This window comes from Balearica regulorum, chromosome 2, assembly GCF_011004875.1.
Source record: "Balearica regulorum gibbericeps isolate bBalReg1 chromosome 2, bBalReg1.pri, whole genome shotgun sequence".
NCBI lineage: Eukaryota > Metazoa > Chordata > Aves > Gruiformes > Gruidae > Balearica > Balearica regulorum.
Window position 1 is genome coordinate 99,976,092 of NC_046185.1, and position 24,716 is coordinate 100,000,807.

Consider the following 24,716-nt stretch of genomic DNA (forward strand, 5'->3'; position numbering starts at 1 on the left):
GGGGTGGAAGTGTGGAGGGTGGGTGCATGGTTTTTTGTTTTTCCAAGGGAAGGAGCACTTTAACTAGTCCGTCTTAAGTAGCGAGCAGTGAGCCAGTCACAATTGCCTGGATCTTAATCCACTTGGCTATATTTGTATAGTAAGTAGGGCAGAGGGCCTGGCAACCTGATTTGTGTGTGGATACCGCTCTGCACACTTAACAAAAGCGCTATTATAGTATGCCAATCTCTCATTTCTGCTTGGGCACCTGGCGGCCTCCAAAAAGTCCCTCAAAAGTGTTTATCCTGGGCACTTATCATAATATAGGGGGACTTCATAGTCCTTAACACAGGCTTCCTGCTACTATCCCTAGAAAGTAAGACAGCAATGAGGAGTTCCTGAGTAACTTGGCTCTTGTGAAATGCAAGTCGGGAGGGGCTTAGCTGAAGGACATACCCTTAGAACCAGTGTCTTGCAGCCTAGTAGAACGGTCCCGGCATCTGATCTGGGATTGCAATTTTTAGCAAGTTAAGGGCACAGTTGCAAGCCCAAGGATAAGAGCTGTGTGAGACGGTACGGAGAAGAGGGAGCTGCCTCCCCCAACCAGGAAAGTGGTTTGGCTCCAGCTCCATCAGCAGTGACCTTCCCACTGAACTGCCCCACAAGGCAGCAGTTCTGAGCCCTGATCTCTGCAAGAACAAAGGTTGCGTAGAGCATCCCAGTGTGAGAAACGTATCTTTGCCTTGTAAACAGGAGGCCGGCTCTTTCGCCACAGTGTGCCACGAGTTAGGAATCTTTTTTTTTTTTTTTTTTTAATCTGCATGTAAACCCCCATGTGGCTGGATGCTGCACAGACCAGTAAATGATGAGACTGTGTGCTTGCTCCATGAGCCCGTGTGTGCATGTGCAGTCACTTGCCCATTGCTGTCATATAGTTCTGAGATCCAGGGATGGGATGCAGACAAAAATTGTCTTTATTAAATGTCACATATTATGAAGATTTCCAAAATTCAAGTGCAAGATATGTTGGAGACTGAATTTCTGCAAGGGCCACCAGCAAAAGTATTTCATATTGAGAAAATTAGAATGTAAAGAAAGGTGTGTGACAGTGCTCCATGTATTCTTGTGCATTTGCCATTGAGTGAACAGGTAAAGTTAAAAAATCAAGTTTGTTGTGAAAAATACCAGATTTTTATTAGCCTTTAACCAATGGACAAGGACTGGTCATCCATTTTTGAGGCACAAATTGTCCATTGTTTGTTTTTCTTCTATCCCGCAGCTACTTTTCATACAGTAGTCTGCAAATTTTGTGAGATACCTTTGGTCATTACTGGCACAGGGCAGGTATCTCGGAGTGGTCCATTCATATTGCGATGAGCACCTTGAAGAGTAGTGATAAATAATTGTTCTATGACCACGAAGAGTGTAGATTCATAGGCTAATTGAGATGGGAAGGGACCTCAGGAGGTCTCTAGTCCAACCTCCTGCTCAAAGCAGGGTGAGTTATGGGATCAAGCCAGGTTGCTTAGGGCTTTGTCCAGTTAGGTCTTGAAATCCTTCAAGGATTGAGAGTCCACAGCCTCTGTGAACAACGTGTTCCACTGCTTGGCTGTCCTCACAGGGAAAATGATATTCCTGTCTGAACTACTCTTGTTTCAATTTATGCTCATTGCCTTTCATCTTCCCACCATGCTTCACTGTGAAGAGCCTGGCTCTGTCATCTTGATAACTTCCTCATAAGTACTGGGGGGACTACTTTTAGGTCTCCCCAAACCCACCTCTTCTCCAGCCTGAACAAGTCCCAGTCCCTCAGCCTCTCCTCACAGGGCTAGCACCCCAGCCCTGACTGCCTTGGGGCAGTTTTGGGGGCCCAGAACTAGACAAGGTATCCAGGTGTGGTCTAAGGAGTCCTGAGCTGAGTAGGGGGATCTACTTGATCTGCTGGCTGCACTTCTCTTCACAGAGCCCCAGATGCTGCTGCTCTTCCAGACCTCTTGCGCTCAGTGTGTGACTACAAGGTTACTTCAGCAGTGATGAGCTCAGCACGCGCTCCATCTGGGGAGGTGACGCAGCCCCGTCGGCTCTGCTGCCCACCTGAACACCAGCAGCCACGTCACAAGAGAGGCGTGCTAGCTGGCGCTAACAAAGGGAAGGGGTTAATTTCTCCTGGCTTGTACATAATCACATGCTTCCAGCTCAGTAGATGGAAGGAATGTGATTAAATCGGTGTTGATACCAAGTCTGAGAACAGATGTGAGAGTGAATTGGCAGAGCTGGAATTCAGATGGGATGAAAATAGCAAAAGGGAGTGGGTGGAAACTGTCACACTTTGTGTTACAGGTGCTTGGTCTAGACCTCAGCATTTGCAGAGACTCCTGCATTTTTCTTCTTACCAATTCTTATTAATCCAGTTTCTCTTTTCAGCCGGGCTGTTTCCCCTTAAAGTTAATGTCCAGCAGTTCGAGCCTCCTGTTCTCTCCCCTGAAGGACAACTTGGGTAAAAAGTTCCTTTCAGCTCCAAGTAGGCAACAAGTTGTAAATATTGCCATTTCTCTGCCTCTCACACAAGACTTGAACTCATTCGCTCCCATTTATAGAGAGGGAAACTGAGGCACGCAGTGCAAATGTTTTTAAAAACAAAGAAACCCAGCCACTGCAGGCTGTTCTTACTCCCTTCACAGAAGCAACTGAACGACTCTGCAGAGAGCAAAACCCATGCTTGCGCTGGGCTCGTGCAAGCCATGTTTCCCCTAGGACCTGTCTCTTCTTAGTTGTTGCCCTTTGCCTTCAATCTGTCCATGGGGTTGGTTTGGGGGGGGTTTCTTTTTTTTTTTAAGCCTAGCTGTGACATTTGTCTCTTAGCAGACCAAACACTAAAAATCAGCCCAGGCTGTCCATTTGCAGCATAACAGATGCAGTTGTAACTCAGCCACAGGGACGTAGCAAACTTTTCCATCAACGGGTGGGAAGACTCGTATGGCTTGGACGTAAGATGAAGCCTTCAAAGGACCCACCACTCCTTGCAGTGACCCGTGTCAGTCTTGCCACCACCCATTCCCTTGGTGGATTTTTCAGGATTTATGTCACCGCTGCGGAGAGTTAACGGCACTCTTCTCGCAGCTTTACGCAGAAGTAATATCAGCTGTAGTCAGCGAAAAGCAGAGTACTGCAAACACTGGTCTTGGCAGCAAAGTGAAGAGAGAACAGACCATCAACTGAAAAATTTGGTATTCAGTTTATTTGTATCTCTTTAATCTCCCCAGCGGTTTGTTCCACAAATGACTAAGAATTAGGATTTTGCTCATGTTTACTTAAAAAGGAGGCGTGGGGAGATTTGTTTCCGATTTACCTTTAACTATATAACTGTAACATGGTGTAGAAGCGTTGCCTTCGCGTGCAGAGATGAGGAAAATCAATTGCAGTTCCCAAGGGACCAACGTATTGGTTGAGAAGGTCACTAAATACCTGCAGTTGCTCAATGGACTTGGAACCAGATCCCCTCTGTGCTGCATGGCTGCTCAGCTCCGCGCTGAGAGGGGGAAGAAAGGGAAATGCGTGCACCAGGGAAATGTTCTTTATGCTCCTCAAAACGGCCTTATCAAGGGCAGAAGAAAGGAGGGAGGCAGGCGTTCGGCATGCCCACGGAGCCATAGTCTGTTTGTATCATTCACAGCCCCATACCGAGGATTACTTTGGTCCACATTGTGGAATACAAGCGTGCTTGTAGCTCCTGCTCAGGAGAAATAGGTTGAAAACTGTTCAGCCTCTGCAGGAAATATTACCGTTGCGGTGCCATCAAGGTCACTGTCAGCCTGGGTTATCTGCTGTGTAAGTGCTAGCCACACAAATCAGGCTTAGCTAAGGGCTATAATTCATACTCAGCGTTTTGTGGATTATGTCCTTTAGCTTTCCCTCGTTGCCATTTTGGATATTCGTTTAGCTCCAGCATATGACTGTTGCAATTACTCTTTGGGTTAATTTCCCCATGTGGTGTGGTGTTTCTCTGGATGTTCCTTAATCACAGGGGTACAAACTCGCTCTGTATGAGTAATTTTATGTATGATGCTTATTGTTACCTTTGAATGCAGATGGTTCACCTCTGGACAAAACAATAGAAAAAAGCAGCTTACAGAAGGGGAAAAAAATCAATGAAAAAGTTACAAAACCCACAAGAAATATTAACAAGGAAGCTCCAGTGGTTAAGGCACCCAGAAGAGAGTCAGGAAACCTCAAATCTCTTCCCAGTTCTGATCCAGACTTCTTCAGGAGCTTTCTGATTTCCAGGTATCTTACCATAATCTTTGTTTTATAAATAAAAGCTATTTCCCACCTCATGGATTTACTGAGATTAACTGAATTCCTGATTCTAAAAAGTATTGTAAGAAGGCATTGAAAAGAATGGTTCTAGCATACACATATGTTTTTATACTATCTTACAAAACTAAAGGCATCAATAATAAGAAGAGTGGTGGAAAATAAAACAAATTTTTCAGTCCAACAAAGCAATCAATCTGTATAATCAGAACAACCTCTCAATTGTGCAATCCACAACACATTCCCTTTAATAATGAAGGGTTAGTGTAAAGAACATGTGCATGTGCTCATCCCCTGTATGCCAGGCTAGCTGAGGCAGTGATTTGGAAATATGAATAGGTCCATATTGCAAGGAAAGGATTGTCTCTTCTGAGATACTATGTTGAAAAATGCGTAGCTCATTCTGTAAGATTTTCAGCCAGCACGTGATTTTTTTTCTTTTTTTGTCCCTGTTAGTGCTGAAGTTGCTGTAAATGTTAGCTTTTATCCTTCACTTGTCTGGTTCTCATTCGTAATATTTTTAGCTAATGTTATTTTTTTGTCCTACAGTGCCACAACAGTTTCTTTACATCCTTTACAGCCCAGATGTGCAGGTACCTTCATCGCTCTAGGACGTTGCCTGTTTCTCTCCAGCTCTGTGATTCAGTCAAGCATCTTGGCTTTCTCACTGCTTACTCCTTCTAAACTCTTTAATGCATTTAAGTGACCTCGATCACTTCAACTGCACAGCTGGGCCTACAGCAAATCCCCAGAATCAAACAGCCCAAAATTTCTGAGCCTGAAATTTGACTCCCAGTGGTGTTGTATCCAGCCAAATTTTCTGTTCTGCAGACAGTTTGGCTCGGGGAAAAAATAATGGGCATAGTTGTTCATACAAAGTCCCTTTTTTCATTCTGTCCTATCTGATCTGATCCTATTTATACACCTGGAGAAATAATTTTAAAAGGGTTTCAGCCTTTGCTGCCGATTAATTATCAACCCTTCCAACTGAATTTTCCCTTCCTTCCTCTTGTCCACTCTCCTAAAGCAAAACTTAAAAATAATTTTAAAAAATCAAAACTCAAAAAACTAGGACTGTCAGGTATTAAGCCTTTCTAATCAAATGAAGAGACTCGATGTACCCTAGGTTGGTTATTTTACGTGTACATTTAGCTTGTATTATTGTGAACTAAATGTATCGGTCACCCATGATGGTGCGCCGTATTTAAAAGTGATCCTGGTTAGACTGAAATACTCTTGTGTTTTCCTTAATGACTTTTCCTGTCAGTAGGGAACAGGTGGTTTAGAATGTACTTTGGACAGAAAGTGAAATTTTGAGGAAAATTTAAATTATCTGAGCTTCTTAGAAATGCCTAAAGTTATCCATTGCTTAATCAATTATACACGCATACATACCATCTCCCACAGAAGAGGCTGGATCAGGCATCTACATTATTTGATGTAATTATGTTGGTTGTAAAATAAAATGCAATTGATGCGGAGTATTTCTGGGTTTATTTGCCATAGTAGCACGCAAAAACAAATGGTAGGTTACCTCTCAATTTTTATTTCAAGTATGTTACACTTATATATAAAAAATTGATTATAAAATGAAAATGTGGCATTAATTTACTATGCTCTAAGTAAATTGCATATCCCTTGTAACCATTCTTCTGGTCAGGAGCCCCTTCAACTCCCTCAATGGAGACATCTGCCCTGCTCACAGAGGCACTACTGAGTGATGCACAGTGCTTTCCTCCTGTCAGCGCTTGAAAATTAGTCAAAGGATTACAGAAATAGCATCTTTGTCATAGCAGTTTAATTTTTTGTCATTAGCAGCCTAATGTTGCAGTTTAACTCTTGAAGGTTTGTTGGGTTTTTTTTAAGATTGTGTTCTTAAGTGCTTGCAAATTCTCATGTTGTGGCATATATGCCCACAGTCATTCTAGACTCCTTGCTTCATGTTCTGCACCAGCAGCCCAATAAAGGAGGTTCCTTGATTTCAGACTCCAAAATCTCTCTTGCTTTCTTCAGTCCAAGAGGACAAGCTTTCTCTCCCTTATACCGTGTGCCTGAGTTCAGCTTTTCTCATGTCCTTGTTTCGCATATACTACACACTGTCAGCACCAAAAGCAGGTCTTCATATGCCTCATCTTCCATTCCTGTATCTCACAGCTGACAATATATCCCAAAGATATGGACAGCTGATTTCTTTGAAGCCATGGCTTTGGTCATCGCTTGTGTAACTTGACTGACGTGGGTGTTGCATACGTTTGGCTTCATGTTTTATAAACCACAAAATAAGTCAGCTTTACATGTCCTTAATTTCACAGGCTGCTTCATTCCTACTTTCATTGCTCTAAACAGTCTCTTTGAAACTTCCTGTGGAGATGCCTCTGAGAAATAACTGATGGACCCATTATGCAAGTACGTCCCTACTTCTCTTGCAGAGACAGAAAGTTCCTCTTGGTCCAGACAAGACTTCCAGAGCATTTTCTCCCTTCTTACATTTCAGCCTGTCACGCTCAGATTTAAAAACAAATGTTGATCTGATTAACCCAGGACAAGAGCATGAAGTTACCTCTTCAGCTTACTTGAACATCACAGGACAATTTACATCCTGCTTGCACTAAAGGAACTCCATCCAGCATCAGGCTCGGAGCACGGAGCAGAGACGGCCCCGCACACTTATCTTTCCATACTGTAGCACCTGTTGTGTTTGCTTTTGAAAGACGAGAGCTGTTAGTTCAGTGAAGAGCTTAATCCCTCAGCTTTGTGCTGCCGTGGCCTCCCCATAACCTGGCCTCCATGGCACGGGTGTGTTCTTGCCCAAAACAAGAGGGCTGCACAGCAGAGTGAAATAAAGTTGACGGCAACTTCATAACAGCATCGTAACACCGTTGTGTAGCTGTAATGGTATTTCTTAGCTGCCTACCTCCTAAAAGTTACTGTAGTGCATAAGAGTGCTTTTTCGAAGGCTTCTCCGGCGCGAGCAGATCACCAACAGGTTACCTATGCTTTCAGGCTATTCTGAAGAAGTCATACATTAGCGTTTATTTCCTCTCCATACCGCTCGGCCATCCAGCTCATGTCGTGTCTACTGATGAGCCCATCGTGCTGTCAATGTCGACTTAGACAGAACTTAAAGTAAGCTCATTTTTGCAAGTGCTGTTGCTGTTTAAATCCTGGAGAGTTATCATTTCGTGTACATTGATGAGGGTGAGCATGTGTTTCATATCTGGTCTGTTTTTTTGATAATTGGGAGACATACTCTCTTTTCTTAGACATGTCTAAAAGAGAAAACAGAAAGGAAAGCTTAAAACTGAGAATTCCTGTGAAAGGCAGTTTTTTTAAAGTTTGAAAGTTTTGCTTTTTCTCCTTGCTAACTACAGCTCATTAGACCTTTTCCATTTGTTTGTCAGGAGAAGCATCCAGTACAAAGAAAAGCTGCCGTTTCTTGCTCAATTGAGGAGATTTATAGGACAAAGACCTTCATCAAAAAAGGAAATTTATATTTAATTCAAGTTTTCATATGAACAGGCCTTGCATCACTCTTGCAAGTGTGTTTCCACCTGCCTTCAATAACAGGCCAGTACGTGAAATATTTTTGTCAGCTTGTCAAAGTAAAGTCCCAGTCCTGCCAACTAATCTTAAACTTAATGTCACTGTTGAGTTCAGAGCAGATAAGGCACAATCTCCACTAAAGGGAGGACAAGGCAACCTGTAAGAACTTAACAGGCATTTTAAATAATGAAGCTCACTTGTGAGATCAGGGCAATATTAAATTTTGATGAAAGCTAGGTTGATACCTGAGACTGGACCTCACCCAAGAGTAAGATACACCTAATTCTGCCAGAGTGGTTATCTTCACTACAGGCTCTGCTTTTCTTTAACTGCACCACTAAAACTGGGACTTTTTTTTACGTATGGGAAGGAGAAGTTTCTGTAGAGACCTGAAATTCTTTCAGGACACTGAGCAGAACAGGGGCATCTGTCTCTTCTGAGTGATATCTGTGCTTTCATACTTTCATCCTAACAAATTCCTACAAGATTTATCTTGTCAAACTTTAGTCTGAATGACACAAATTACTGGCAGGATTGTCAATCGAAAAAAGAGACAGGCATAAATTTAATTGCTCCCTGAAGATACATGAAAAGCTACATTTAGCTGCAGCTAATTAGATATTCTCCAATCAACAGTTATGATTCATCTGCTGAGGAGCAAAACAAGAAGGCAAATATGAAATAGGCAGCAAAAGTTAAATTTGACCTCCCAAAATGATGGGGTTGGTTTTGTTTTGTTTTGAATTAGAAATGCAGCCGGTGTTGCACTGCACCGAGTCCCGAGGCTCGTGCTGCCTTTAAGCCGGGAGGCACAGACCTCCTGGTTTTTCTGCACGAGGGGGTGACTTCACCGCTACCGCAGACAAAACATAGTTTTGCTTCTGTGAACTGAGGTTCCCAAGTACCTCCTCTCCCCACCTTTCCCAGAACTATGTGCCAGCATTAAGGGTACGGATAAAACCCTGAGGAGGTTATTTTCTAAGGACCTTAAAAATGTCTGTTTACCAAGAAAGCTGGAGCTTCACAAAAATGCCCATCTGAGATGAGGTTGTCACCAATTTACAGGTATGGAAATTGAGGCAAAAAAATAGGTGGACTTGAACTTGTCTACCATGCCACCACACAAAGCAATGCCATGGGTGGGGAAGGGATCCCAGGGGCCTGTGCCTCCATCTCAGGCAAATGCTGTTCCCAAGTACCAAACCAGAAGAGCTGTTGATGTGCCCTTAAACTGAAGAGTAGCTTGCACTCAGGGTGACTGGAAACAGAAATGGGCAGCAAGGTGCAGGGTAGTAACCGGTTTGAGTTAGATCAGGGTGCAATGAAATGTTTTATCTCTTTGGGACTCCATCCTGTGTTCCTCGTGCACCTGAGTTTCCTCTGGCTTTGAAAATACTGTGTATTTAAAGGATTTGATCATCAATTAAGTATGAACACCAACTTCTGACTGGTTGTGTTAAGGTGGTGCTAGCAGAGAAAATGAGCAGGGTTTGGTTTTTGTTGGTTTTGGTTGGTTTGTTTATAAGAAAGGGAATTACTTACACAGGTAAAAAAGATGAGCAGCAAGTAAAAAATCCCAAGGCAAGTCAGCATGAAAAGCTCGGCTTTGTATTTTTTTAATTTTTCATCTTGTATTCCAGGGCAACCTAAAATGTAAAGTTAGGTGTTACATTGTTCTGGTGTTCATAAAAGATTTTTGAACTGTTACCTTCATGAAATGCCATGTGGAGCATGGGACAGTCAAAAGTCTCTACTGTACCTGTTACTTGTAATGTGACTGTGCTGCTCAGATTGCGTTCTCCGCTCTGTTCCCCCAAAATGCACTTATATGTCCCGCTGTTTCGGCCGGTCGCATTTTTGATCCTCAGTGAAAAGGAGGTGTCATTGGAGAGCTCCAGGGACCCCCCAAGTTCTTTTGGATAATGAGATTCCACATCAAGGATTTTCCATGCTACTCCTTCGCTCTCTCCAGATATCTGGAAAACACAAATATATTTCTTCTCTTGGGCAACAGTGTCGTATTGAGTTTTAGGGGAAAGAGTTTTAAAGCTGGCTTATGGCTGAAAATGCAGAGGCTGAAGAGGGGGGAATGGGGAACCTTAAAAACATCTAACATGTTCATGCTCATGATCAAAAAGTATTTGCTTTTTTTGCTTAAATAGATGCTATATTTATAAATAGATCCTATAGAGTTATTCTGTAATAGCTTCTTAATCTGCCTCACCTGGACACAATCCTGGGAGAGAGGTAACATGATAAAAGGCAGCGGCAGAGTTTGCTCTCAAAGCGTCTACGCAGAGGCCCCAAAAGAGTTCAGCCAGAGAGAGACGTTCCACGGGGATGGAGCTGAGGCAGCAAGAGGCAGCCCTACCCAGCTGCTTAGCGCTGGCTCTGGGGACCAGGGGTCCCCGGGAGAGCGGTGCAGCAGGCAGGTAGGCTCCACCGCCGTCTCCGCTCGTCCTGCCGGCAGATTTGCCGTCGTGCGCTGCTGGGAATTAAACCTGCCCGCCCAGCAAGAACGCCGCAGCGCGTCGGCTCTGCCAGCCACGGGCTGGCATCCTCCCAGCGACCCCGCAGCCCGGAGCTCCTCGTGGGAACGCAGCCCTGGAAACTGCATTTCCCTGTGCCAGTTTCTGTGCAGCTGACCCCTGAAACCACGGTGCCTCTCTGGAGGAATGGGGGTTTTTCCCCCCCCCCTTCCCCTCCATTCTTTATTGGAACCAAAGAGCAAAAAATTACTTCAACTCCTTCAGATTCGGTTGCGTGAAGGTCACAAGCAGGTTCTGGTGCACTTGGGGAGCATTTGTATGTTGAATTTCTTAATTGTAACCAGAAGAGCTACATTCCTTGGCATTGCTCAGAGGCTGCTGGAGGAATGAAGTGTATTCCCAGAACAGTTTGTACTGCAGGGCGATAGGATGCACTGAAAATGACAATTGGCTGGGAACCACAAAGAAAAGAGAAATCACTAACTTGATTTGAAAGATGGGAGAAGGGTTTGAATTAGCCTGTGTCCATTCTTATTCATCGACGTTGCTTCCCTGGGATTTGAGGCAGCGTGCCCTCCGTGAAGGTTTCCTGAGTAATGAATTCAGTCCTTCTGTGGACCAGCAGAGCCAGAGCCAGCTCATACAGTCCAAGGCTCAGCTTTTCAGCCAAACCTATAGCTAATGTAAGCCAAGGCTTTTTTATTATTATTATTTTACTTTAATAGACACATTTTTGGGTTGCATGTTGGTGCTTATTTTCTCTCAGTATAGCTACTGCATCAGGGTATAACAGTTACACTGTAAGTTATTAAAATTAACACAATTTTCTCATACTGAGGCTAGGCCTATCTGGTTTCCTTTTCATGTATTTGCATGAGGAAAGTATACTTGGGAGTCTGGAGAGAAATACGGGCCTGATGCTCCATTATAAAAATGGAGCATTATATAGCTCCATTTGCTACTTTTGCAGCCCTAAAATGGTGTAGAACAAGCTGCAAGTTGGGGAACTTTTCAGGAACTGGGGAATCAGGCTAAAGCACAAGATTTTCATAATTGTAAAGATCCTTTCTCAGAAAGGTTTGGGTTTTTTAGTACATCAACTGAAACACAGAGCATAATTCCCTGGGGCTTTCCACACTTTACCCAGCAAGAGGGAAGAAAGTACCTTCTTCCTCTTAATCCTCCAGTAAATTTACCTCAGCTTCTCCTCTTATTACACTCAGCCTCAAGCAGCTATGAGACGAGCAGTATCTATGGTGGTTTTCAGGCTGGAGGGACTTCACTGTGCTACGGGGATTTAGATGTTTTTGTGCCCTGCACTTTGTCAGGGATGTGGCCAGAGGAATTCCAATAGCCAGGCTGGGCTCAGCTCTGGTTACAAGTGGGTCAATAGCAGTTAAGTGGATAGAGTTGACCTCCCTCAGATCTAATTTTTGCCACTCTCCCTTCCCTTACCACCCCCTTCCTCAGTGAAATTTAAAACTGCCCACAGGGCAACAAAGAGAACCAGCCTGGCTGCCCTTTGCATTACCCTAAAATGCAGATAGGAGGTCTGAGCTAAACATAGAAGATTAGTTTTGAGTTTTTTCTTTTTCTTTTTTTCTTTTTTTTTTTTTTAATTCACTGGTAGCGTAAATAATTGGTGTCTTGAGTGGTAAATGGTGCTGTGATTCTTGTGGCTGAGACCTGGGAATCAGAAAACACTTTGATCTTTCTGTATGCAATTGTAATCACCACTGCTAATATAAGGGAGGAGTAAATTAAGTCCATGTATCCTATGCCTGACCATGCGCTTATTCCCAGTGAGATTTTTGGTAAACGATTTAAATTCGCTATTTTATGGAGACACTGAGGGACAGGATTGATTATTGCTTCTCAGGGTGTTCAGCTGGTGTCACAAGCACAGCGACAGTGACCCCGGAGACAAGCAAGTCAGAACTTTGCCTTGCACAGACTTGTTCTGTTCAGGCAAAAGCACTGCCTGTGAAGCAGCATGAACGGCCTTTCCCCAAAACAGAAGAAAAAGTTACTTTGAGGCTTAATCTGGCTCACTCACTTAGGGAGAAACCAGTCGCGATCTGGACGGGGGTCGCAAACGTTTGCGTTTGGGGAGAAGGAGGAGCGGTTGATATGCGTGGGTTTAATTCGGGGTTTGCCTGCCCCTCTTTCTCTATTAAATCTCCCCTTTGCTGAAGAGCAAAGGCGGGCAGGGCAGTCCGTGGCGGTGCTGGTGTGCCCAGCAGCCTCCCTACATCTCTTAGGCTGCAGAGACATCTGGTGGCATTTTTCTAGCCTCTGCATGCAGTACATCCATCCCTACTCAGAGGTCACAGAAACTCTCTCTGATGCCTGAACCGAGCCTTTTTTCCACTGCAATCTTATCTTCTATTATCTTATCAAAAAAACATCAGTGCCTCACTTTTTAAATTCTCTAAGCAGTGAGGAAACACTTGAGAAAATTTGCAGAGTGCGTTCCCATATCCCAGCCGCATAAAAGGAAGTCTGTGAGATGTTCAGTAAGGTCATCATTCTGCCTCTTACTCTATTCAAGCTAAACTTCCCCTCCCCCCCCGCCCAACCTAATTAAAATTATGAAAATGCCACTTTGTTTGCCACCTCCTGTGAATTACTTGGCAGACTGTCACTAGACAGGTCATTTCGCAGCTCAAGCTCCTATGATAATCCAGCGCTAATTCATGCCAAGTCTCCTCCAGGTGATACCACAGCCCAAGGTAAATGCTAGGGGTTTTACCTAATTAATTCCACACAAGCTTAGAGGGATCGAAGCGAGTGCTGTTGGTGACAGCAATCCACTTGTGTAGGGACCATCCTCTTCTTTAATAAGTGACAAAATATTTTCCGCCTGTGTTCATTTCATTTGCATTTCATTTCCCTTCCACCTCGCTGGTGAGCAAGCTGCAGCGCACCGGCTCCCCCTGCCCCCCACTTCCACAGGGAGGAGAAAAGGGAGGTGGTCTTTTCCTGCTCCCATGTTTGATCTTAATGGCTTCACCAAAATTCAAAAGGCAAATCATGACTCGTGCAGGGACCAGTAGAAATGCTGCTGAATCTATTTGCATAAAAAGGGTCTCGTTGCCATGCTGGCTGCTGGGGGTTACTGAAGCAAAAATTTTGCTGGGAAACGGGGACCTGCAGGCTGGCAGCATCATTCTGCCTATCTGCATAAAACTACCCATTAAGAAAATTAAACAACAAAAGAAATGTGAGTTTATGTTTATTGTCACGCATACATTGGCCAGCAGCAATGTCTGTGACAGGCTTTCTCAGAAATCAGCTGAGGGGGCTAAGTCTGTTGTTTTCCATCACCACCATAGCAGTGAGAGGGAATGCTACCCCCAGGGGCTGATACTGTCCGACACCTTCATTAACAACCTGGACGCTGGCACGTGCTCAGCAAGTTTGCAGATGACACAAAGCTGGGAGCAGTGGCTGATATACCAGAGGGTCATGCTGCCATCCAGAGGGACCTCGACGGGCTGGGGACAGGGGATGACAGGAACCTCATGAAGTTCAGCAAATGGAAATGCCAAGTCCTGCCCCTGGGGAAGAATAGCTCCAGGCAACAGAACAGGATGGGGCCAACCTGCTGGGAAGGCCCTGGTGTCCTGAGGACACCAAGTTGAGCATGAGCCAGCGATGAGCCCTTGTGGCAAAGAAAGCCAACAGCCTCCTGGGCTGCACTAGGCAGAACATCTCGAGCAGATGGAGGCAGGTGATCCTTCTCCTCAGCCCTGGTGAGACACACCTGGAATGCTGGGTCCAGTGCTGGGCTCCCCAGTACAAGAGAGACATGGAGATATGGGAGAGAGTCTGGTGAAGGGCTAGAAAGATGATTAAAGACTTGGAGCATCTGACATCTGAGGAGAGGCTGAGAGAGCCGGGACCATTCAGCCAGGAGGAGACAAGGCTCAGGGGCATCTTATCAATATGTACCTGATTGCCAGGGGCATAAAGAAGCTGAAGCCAGACTCTTCTCAGTGACCTCCAGAGACAAGACAAGAGGTGATGGACACAAACTGAAACTTGGGAAATTCCATTTAAACAGACGAAAAACCTTTTTTACTGTGAGGGTGACTGAACACTGCAATGGGCTGCCCAGAGAAGGTGGGGAGTCTCCATCCTTGGAGATATTCAAAACCCGACTGGACACAGCCCTGAGCAACCAGCTCTAGTTGCCTTATTTTAGTGAGTTTAATTGAAAGTTATTCTAGTTCCCAAAAGCTTGGAAGCACTTGGTCTAAAGAGGTGGTGATTTTCCCACATGTATTCTCTAGTCAATTGACTGATTCCTGTTAAATTTCTCCTAGCCTGGAGCTTTTTGGTAAGAACAGTGGTGGTGATACAGTGGATATTAAAATGAGCTAGGTTTGATTGAAAATACCGCTGAGCTGATACATTCCTGTTCTCTGACTGGATGAATTGTGAAGAATAAGTAGAATAATTAGGCCTCCAAAATTTAAGTGCTCTTCAGCAAATATTTCTTTTTCAGAGAACTAAAAACAAGGTGGAAGGAGGAGGAGGAACACCAGCACTTTTCTTGATCCTAGCTGGCTGGGGTTTAGCTGCAGTTTTGAAAACTGCTACAGCATTACATGATAGTGCCATTAAACAAAGGCAATTCGCCCATGCTGTAGTACTTAACACCCAACTATCAATTAAAACTTAATTTTATCATGTAACATGTGAGAGCAAGAAGTTGTTAACTCATGTTCTCTGCTCTCATTAAGTACCTTTTCTCATCAAACTTTTCCCAGACTAAGGTGGTACGTTGGCTCCCAGGTAAATCAAAGTGCCAATATAATCCACTTTTCCCATAAAGGAAATTTTTATTTCAAACAAAATGGTTCAGGTCCAAAACTGATGTCAGTTTAAAGGTGGAATGTATTAACATTAATTTATTTTCTTGTGAGGGTGGGATGATTGTAAAAATGGTTTTGTTTAAAATTATACCAGGAATAATGGCCAAGTTGAAATTTCTGACTGCTAAAGAGATCTAAAAACTATATACAGCCAGAAGGTATTTATTTTCTGAAGCAAAATATCTAGAATTCTGGCAATGCCCAATAGCCAACATATAATGAATCACAACTGAGCTGAAATCACTTAATAGGTGTATTTTTCAGCACAAAAGCACTTTCACATTTGATTAGTGCTGAAGGTGCATCCATGTGGTTCCTATACAGTGTCATGTAGAGATATCAATGTTAAATTTGAAAAAAACAGACATAAATTATGGGCATATGTGAATGAACTCTGACTGTGCTTGGGGGGGGGGGGTGGGGGGAGAGAGGAAAAAAGAAAACCCAAAACTCAATCCTGAAATAACAGCAAAGGAACTGAATGTGACACATGAGCCAGCTGGAAAAGCCCTCTGACTCAGCCACACAACCTCTGGTTTAGGGGTTTGGGGTTTTTTTTTTAGCGGTTTGGGGGTTTTTTTTAGCTAAGGGCATGCAGCACTAGCTCGTGTCAGGCAGAGGAATTGTTTTGGTCATGAAATCATTTCCACTGCTCCCTTCCTGTCTAAATCATTAATGTGTTGGAGCTACTTGGAGCTGAACAAATGTCTGAGGAGCATTTGACTGCATTTCTTTTGGTATGTTACAAATTAGACTGAAGTAATTTAGCAACTATTTAACTATGCTAATAGATAATAGCTATGCACACTTAGCAAAAATAATTTCCTTTGAAGGAAGGTGTGATTAATATTAAATGTCTATAAGGTTTATTCTTATTTTGTAATATGGCTTCCACCTCTAATTCTGCCACAATTTCATATTTTTCAGGGAAGTGTTATAAAGTTAGCAGACTTCTCTCCACTGAAGCACAGCCTTCTTTCCTCTTCCTCAAGATTTGTTTTAGATTAAGACTTTTCTGGCTATCACATGAACAAAATAGTGAAATATCCACTGGGACTTCATTTGTGTGTGTTTTAAACGTGGTTTTCAAACTGGATATAAAGTGATAATTATGAGGTTTTATGAAGCAGTTCTCATTTTCAATGGGCTACGCAAGGAGAAACTGGTTTTCAATAGCCCTACAAGGCAGAAAGGTAAGTAAAGTTTCATTACCCAGATTCTTGTTTCCTAGGTGGGCCATAGAGATTCAAACCAGTATTTCCATATACAATTCCCAGCGCCTGGGTGCTTGTGCAAAAATAACCTAGATTTCAGTTCTCGGTTGGCAAACTTCCATGCTGCTCATATATGTTTTTATGACATGTAGGTTGACCAGCAGTCCTAAAATGAACCACACTTAAAGGGTATCATCATTATGAACTCTCTTAACTTTTTCATGGCCACGTAGTGAATGGGATGAGAGTTGCACGAGGCTGGAAGAGGACTTGGTGCTGTACCTTCTCCTCAGTGTGCTAGGCCTGCCTTCTTCAAGTATTTCCAAGTAAAAATCATTTTGCCTGAGCTGACTGTGGTCCTGATTCTGCACAAAACTACTTACACGCGTGACTTCATGCATGTGAATAATCTAATTAGCTCCAAGGATACTGGGCGGACGAGTTAAATGCAATGCCTTTTTGCAGTATGAGACATTAGCAAAAGTGAAGGAACTGTTGAATGCAATACTTCCTTTTTACATCCAGTTGACTTTGACATCACGATATTAATTCCTTTAAACAATTACTTCTTCATACAAAACTTAAAAAGCAAGTACTTTTAAATAGCATCCTTTTTTTTTTTTTTTTAAGCAGAGTGTAGCAGTGTTTAAAAGTACCCCTTAATTGGTCAGAGCATGCAGAGGTGCCAGTGGGAAGGAGAGGGTTGTTTGCTGAGCGTTCATCCTGCGCAGACAGCTGCACGTGCAGCACCATAATGTTGTCGCCATCATTTTTTTTAAAAGCAGCAGAAGCAAAGGTTAATTGCTTGCATTTACTGCACAGTTCAAAGTGACCTCATACCCAAGATTTAGCCTAGCAGCTGCTTGAACTTTATAGTCTGAAATTTCATACCATTTGTTGGAATTACCTTTTAATTAGCCCTTTGGGGGTATACGTAGTGTTTATTGATTAATCCTTCAGTAGCTGTTTTTTAAATAACAGGTTAATTCTCTACATTGGGTAGCCCAGTCATGCTCTGCCATTCCCCCACCCTCCTTTTGCGGTGCTGGGTGGGGACCGCAGCAGAGAGGAGAGGCGAGAACTTCAAGCTGCTGCCTGTTCAGCTAGCCCCACGAGTAGAAGCAGCAAGACTTCTTCAGTACATAACACTGAGCCTAAATTAAATTTTTCTGCCGAGAGTTAGGCTTTTTAGCTTTGGTGCTGTGCTTTTCCTAATATGGCTGCAACTGTGGTTTAGGCTAGCATAATCAAGAGTGGCGTTAACTCCTGGCCTCACTTCCCACCTCTCTCCTGGGATGAGTAACCGGAAGACTGCAGTACCATAGATGGTGCCATCGGCCCCTGAGGATGGTGGCAGGAGTTGAAGATAGCCAGTTTGTTACTACTTCTAGTTTTGTCAGTGCCAGCAGAGAAAAATAGCATGAGGTCCTGTCATGCTGGGCACTGGGAAAAAAAAGTCTTTTCCTGAGCGAAATGGATGAAGCAGGAAGAGCGAGGAGAGCACGGAGGGAGAAGAGACGGGTGGGACAGGGCAGGGGACGGGCAGTGGCAGTCCGGCCTGTAACAGCCTGACTGCCGCAAAGGGAAGCAGCGCTAGTGAGGGCTGCCCAGGAAGGGGCACGCACAAAGGCATCGTCAAAAATCACCCTCTCCTGCATGTGCGGTCCTTTTGTGCCCAGGTGGAGCTGTAAAGAGCTACAAGACAACACAGAAATGAGTCTACAGTGTTTCCTTACGCTCTTTCATCAGGGCAATGGCTTTTGGCTCCTGTTGACAGCCTGGCCCTCCCAGCCGCCACTGAGCTCAGAAGGACGTGCTTCTGGAGGACCCCCACGCTTCAGCCTGCTGAGACTGTTCTTGTTGACTCCCAGCACTGGTTTGGGGGAGAATTTTGAGGGCTCCAGTCAACGTCTCTGTTTTTTCCTCCACCCCTTACCACTTCTACTGAACTTCTCAAGGTCCACCAGACAGCATGGTTTGCCTGCAATGAGCTCCCTGCCCTGCCTAGGCTCTGTGGGGAAAAAAGTTCCCTTAAATAATCAGCATGTCCCTGTTTGGAAAGTACATGTCCTTATCCAGCTTTTGAAGCAGAAAGCAAAAAAGAATAAGTTGACACCTATCCCAGCTCCCACAGAAATGTTCAACCAAATGCTTTACTCTGTCCTCTCTGTCTCCCACCCGCACTTAGTTAAACTTTTTGGAAAAAGGAGGAGACTATAGATGCTGGACTTGCTGATGGGCTGGTAGCCAGATGTTCAAAACAGCTCTCTTGGAGTTAGATACCTTTGGGTTGCAATTGTCACCTAGTGAGCAGGCAGATGCTCGTTGTTGTACCAGGACTGAAACTCAGATGCATTGCAAGTTTCAACCACAGAAGTCCTATTTAATAACCCTCTTTGTTGGTTTACCATAGGGAATACTTTTAAAACTATATCTGATCAAACTGCTGATGAAGCCAAGGCTGTGGCTTTATGTTTTGGCAGAGAGAAATTAACAGTTTTCACCCACTGAAAATGGAGGCTTTTCCCTTCCGTTCCACTGCTCTGCCCTCACATGGGAAAGTAATTCAACTCTGTAACCCACAAAATCCTTATTCACAGATTGATTTTTCAACCACTACAACAGGCAACAGTGAGTCGACTCAACAGGCAACCAGAGGACCACCAGGACTGACCTACAGTAAGCGGCAGGAGTGCATGGCTGGGAATGGGGGACAACAAAACCTTCTTTTTTTTTTTCCTGTTAATTTGGCTCACACCATAAGCTGAAACTATCCACTGAGATGCAAATACACTGTTCTGCACAACAAATCAACAGCCATTTCTTCAACCACTGGGCAGCTCTGCCTCTCTTTCTATGAGAAATTTCATCTTGAAAGTATTGAGCAGAACTTTTATGCTCGTTAGCCGATTGATCCTTGCAGCCCCTCCTGCAAATAGGTGGTTAGCAAGGCTCTCCTGCTTTGGAGATGGGAATTCTGAACCAGGACAGTCAAGATGTGATTTCTACTCTGTGACTGCGAAGAGATAACTCAGAATTTCTAGCTCTCCATCTGCCGCCTTCATGCCCTGCCCTTATGTCTACCCCCAATAGCCAAATCTTCCTAAAGAATAGCAAGTACTTGTTTAGTTCTTCTATTTCAAAGGAAAAAAAAACAGCTCCTGTTTGGGGGGAGATTAACCAAAGGACATCATTGATGTTGCAAGGTTTAAATACCATTTTTTGCTCTGAAAAAAGATCCTGGAAAGACTCCTCTTTGGAATAGTATTTGGCAGGCTGTACATGGGGCATCACCCGAATTCTGATCCCTGGAAGCTAGCAATAGTTATGTAGAAAAGCAGGCCAAGAGCAATTCAGGGATCACAATGACATGGAAAACGCCTGTTCTCTGTAACCAGCTCAAATGCTTTCCTTGCTGCCTTATCTCTGCCACACTGACAGGAGGATGCCTCTTCATAAAATAACCCATTTTGTACAAGAGAAGCCAGTATCAGGTAGGAAAGCAAAGCAGACTGCTCAAGTAACTTAGGCTTTTTTCTTACTTTATACCAAGTTGCTGTCTGGTAGGTGATTGAGGAGTCCCGAAGAACTTTACAGGGCAGCAGCACTTCTTCAGCACATCTCACAGCAACATCTGGGACGACCACAGAAGCCCCACGGATCAAGCGCCAAACTGCAAAGCACAGGTACACGTTGCCGTTAAAAGAGATTGCCTAGATAATCCTTCCTGTCTTCCCAAAACATATCCACGCAAAACAAATGTTAAAAACAAGAATGAAAAATGCAAGGCTCCCCACTTACCATTGCACAGGGTGATGAGCAGAACGTAGACTACCGAAGACATGGCTTTTGCTGCTTCAAATCACAGAGCAGCAGCAGCGAGCCTCTTCACAGGATGGACTGTGAGAGCAGAGTGAAACCGTTACTGCTTCTAGAGTGATATTTCTGGAGGCAGACTGGGGAATCCCCAGGCGGCTTATCTTGAAGTCCCCCGTCACAGGGAAAATCCCTACGTATAGGAGCCAGTGCTCCTCCCATTCAGTCTGTTAGGTCACTCCCTTTTCTGCAACCGCCTGCATGGGTGGCACCTCGCCTCCTTTATTTTTTTCAGGTGTTTTTCCCCCCTCTGTGTTGATCTGAACAGAAATAAGGTTGATCATGGGGCACTGTGGGTCGGCATGAAGGGCGTCAAAATCAGCACTGAAAGAATCTCTCTCCTGAGTGACAAAACAGCAGGGGAAAGGGTTTGTCAGCCTCCCAAAACCCCCTCTCAACCTTCTCTCTACAGCTCTAACAGAACAGTGTCTGTGCAAAGGTTGGCCGTGTGCAGTGGCATTTCTGAAACCACATTTAAACCCTCAGGTTGTGACACCAAAACACTGTGACTTGGGGCTAAGGGCTAAGCAGGAATTCACAGCATGGCTGAGCAATACAAACTGTATTTCTGTAGCATGAGATGTGTAACTCCCCATGTAGACACTCATGATGTAGAAGCAGCATCTCTTCTTAGTGTATTTTGTAATTTTCAAGACAAGCATGGGCAGCTAAAGTGACATAATTCTAACAAATTATATGCTGGAAAATTTTCTCATGAAAAAATAGTTAAGGCAGCTCCCAGAAGAGGAATCATTTGGACATCCCCTCTAGATATTTGAAAAAGGAAAAAAAAAAAAAAAGTCCTTTCCTTGTGATCTGTAAGAGCCGTTTCCCCCTGGAGAATTTTTGAGGAAGTCTGAGGTTGATCACAGAAACACTTACAAATCATGAAACTCTGAAAGTTGCTGACATGTTATTTTTGGAAAACAGTTCTGGCCACTGTGTTTAGGCTACTGAGATCATGATGGAGAAAAGCCATTTAGGAAGGCTCATTTTTTGAGTTTTGATGGGGGAAGAGTGTATGGTCAGCCCCTTTTGAAAACCAGGTTCTTGGAAGCCACATCAGGCTGGGCACCCTAAAGTCAAATCACCTCTAGAAAGCTTTGTGAGGAGAAGTCAGTTTGACAAGCCCTCAGCATGCAAAAGTCCACTCGGATGTGTAAACGCCATGGGTGGGTAACACTTTCAGAAACTCCAATCTGTTCTGTGAGAGAAGTCAGACAGTAATTTCACTGGAGGCATCGCTGCTAAAATAGCCTACTTATTTTTAAAGCTTTTTGCTTCTATATTCATTGACCGGCATAGTAAATAAAACAGAGGCTCTAAGCTTTATTTTTCTCTTCGTGTTTTCCAGTATCAAGGACCTCAATCCATTACTTAGCAGATAGGTACAAGTAAAATGTAAATCCCAGTGGATCTCTCTAGAGAGAGAGCAAATTCTTAATCCTCAGTTCTTTGTCCTGTGTGAAATAATAGAGTCCTTGAGAAGTCAGAAGTGAGAGGGAGTTGCTGAAGGAAATCTTGGAGAGAAGAGGGCTCCAGTTAATATATTTCACATCTGTTCTTCACTACAGTGATGGCTCTCCTGCCCCCATGAGTCAGTCACACATCAAGCCCACCTCCAAGAAGGGCACTCAGCTTTTGCCCAAGTGCCTCTTTCTCTGAGTCTCGCAGAGCTACGTATTTACCCTTCATAAACCTATCCAGAGGCAAAAACCTTCTCTACCTCGCTCTTTCATTGTGAGGAAACCCCCAGTGTGCAAACCACAGTAAGCTCCTGCCCCTGCTATGGGTCAACCCGCAGCAATCTTTCCCAAAACGACCTGACCAGATGTAAGTCTGGAGGGGCTGCGGCATGCCTGAGGCTGAGGTCACACATTTGCCCACACAGAAGTGCACTGAAGGTAAGCGTAAAGGGTCAGGCTTCAGTTTAATCTGGGAAATGTACGTGCCACGCACGCTTGCCAAGATGATGTTAAACAGCATTCTTCCCCAGTTAGTTAAAATACAGGAGGTAGGACTCTTAAAAACACACTTTTTTTTTCCTTCTAGGACAGGCATAGCTTCAAGTAAAACAGCTCTTTTCCTCCAGAATTATTTGCAAGCTCAGCTGCTGTTCCACAGCACAGTATGTGAAGCAAACGAGGAAGATATGAAAAACAAAAACTGAAACTCCCTTCGCTGGGGGATCTGAAATATTCTGCTTCTAAACTTTCCCTGGTTGGGATTTTTTCTTTAGGGAAACTTTCAACCAGGCTGTACTTTCCGTCCTAACTTTTAATACCCTTTATACAGTTTCAAAGAACAAACCTATTATCTCCAGAGCCCTGGAAGCTGCTTCGAGTTTCACTCCGGTCCTGAGCAGTGGAAGCAATGGGAGCTCAGCGGGATGGGTTTGGATGTGGGAGTGAAGAGGCAGTGATTGCCTGTCAGCCTTCTCCGTGCGAAACAGATCGACATCTTTGCAGGGCCCTCAGGAACCGCAGGAGCTGCACGGCTCTGTGAATAAGTGGAAGTTTATCATTAAATGCATTGTTCTGTGGACCTAATGAGACCTGCTTTCCTACAGATGTGTCTTGTTGTCTCTTTCTCTCCTTACCTCGCCCATACTACTCGCTGCACCAACCATAAGCCCTCGATCTCACTGAGCAAGAAGCACCGTCTGCTCTGGTGAGTCCAGAGCTGCACGCGTGATGACTGACATTAGCAAGCAGCGTGTAAAATGGCTGCGTTCTGCCTACTTTTCTCTTAGCAAGGGCACTCGTTTGGGGCTCTGACTTTGACCCACATGCTGATTTTCATAAATTTCATAGGCACTTAATTCTCTTTGAGCCCCAATCCCTCTGTCAGTTTGATAGAAAGCAGGTTCAGAACATACTGACTGATAGACAGCCAGATGGCATGATCACAGAAATTTCATTCTCTGTGGGAAATGAGGCTAGAAGCACAAGGATGTGGGATGGATTCATGGGACAAGGTGAAAAAGTCAAGACTGTATATTTTTTCAGTGTTGATAGAGCTTTGGGAATGTTGTTCATGGAATTGTATTCTTTTTCCTTGAATCAGGTAGGTATTGGCTCCCTGGGATATTTGGGTAGTGGATCTTTCTTATTTTGTATTGCAGTGTGTGGATGCAACAGATATTTCAGAATCCTTATTTCATGTGTTTGTCCCTGAATACCAGTGTTCACTGGGAACCACAGAGTTTAAAAAAACCCAACAAACAACTTAGGTCTCTACAAGGACTCCAGAGCTCTCCACAGTGAAGAATCAAAGGTTAAGACAGAGCATTTCTGGCAAGACACAGATTTTTCTGTATGGGATATGATTATCCATTGTTCCACCGTGTTTAGGTTCCTGCTTTGTGTAAGGTTCATCCATGTGGCTCACGTCTATTTTGAAGGAGGGTTGTTTGTTTATTGTTATTATTATTAATCTCCTTTGCAGCAATAAAAACTGTCTGTTTCGGTTCAACTGACAAAACCAGGAATACTTTTGTTTTATGTTTTAGTAGACAACCATTGTTTAAATAATGTACTGTGTGTAATGTGGCACCGTCAACCGAAGGAACAGTGACAGAAGAATCCACAGCCAGAAATACAGAGTAGTCATGTATTTTGAGGGGCCCAGCAGAGCTGCAGTTGCAGCGTTTACTTTCCTGTCACACTAGGATCTTGACGCTCACCACACCAACAATTAAAAGCAACTGAGAGTTTCCAGATTGCAGCTAATGAGAGGTACGTAGATTACTCACAAACTGAAGTTGGGAAAGTTTAAGGACAAAGCTCTCTTCTCTGCCCTTTCATGGCAGATGTTGGGTCAGGGTCTGCCTTTGCTGTTTAAACAGTGGCAATCCAGCAATACTGAGAAACCACAACACTGGATCTGTGACCTGCTGGGCAGCACAGAGCTTTGTGCTACAGACTGTCTCCTGCTGCCAGCTCAGTAAATAACACCCAGTTAATTATACACAAACAGCCACTCCTCTGAAATGCCTGGACTTTGGAGTGAGCCATTTGAGATGTGCCAGCCCTGTTTGTCAAAGTAGTGATTACGCATACTCATGTAGAAATTGAAGTGTGACCCAAAATACAGACCCAAAACAGAGGTATCCAAAATCAGAAGCCACTTTAGAAACTGTTGGCCCGGGAGTTTTGGAATTGCCTTTAAGCAAATGGGAGCAAGAACTTATCCCATGTCTATATGTGTGACTGTAAGAATTGGAATAAGGCTGTACTGAAGCTCCATCTAGTCCAGCATCTTGTCTCCAACAGCAGGCAGTGAGCTATTAGGTCACCAAGCAGGCCAAGGTGCTGCATTCAAACTGCAGAGTCTGCTGGAGGTGCACGTTGAAATCTCATTTTTAACAGGTCCCTAGTTCCCCTTTTATCATCAGTGTGCTAGATGGTGCTGGCATCGCC

The 24,716-nt window shown here is 44.0% G+C and overlaps 2 protein-coding genes across 2 annotated transcripts in view; one reads left to right on the top strand and one right to left on the bottom strand.

The window, feature by feature from the left end:
- Window positions 1-24,716, top strand: part of RNF182 (ring finger protein 182) — a 405,114-nt gene that overhangs the window by 324,809 nt on the left and 55,589 nt on the right. The window lies entirely within an intron of this gene.
- On the bottom strand, window positions 5,773-20,371 carry CD83 (CD83 molecule). The gene is made up of 5 exons (XM_010311422.2): window positions 20,221-20,371; window positions 19,962-20,092; window positions 9,596-9,812; window positions 9,379-9,482; window positions 5,773-7,562 (listed from the first exon to the last, which is right to left on the bottom strand). Exons 1-5 carry the CDS (start codon window positions 20,261-20,263, stop codon window positions 7,404-7,406), a joined length of 654 nt encoding a protein of 217 aa, XP_010309724.1. The 5' UTR covers window positions 20,264-20,371; the 3' UTR covers window positions 5,773-7,403.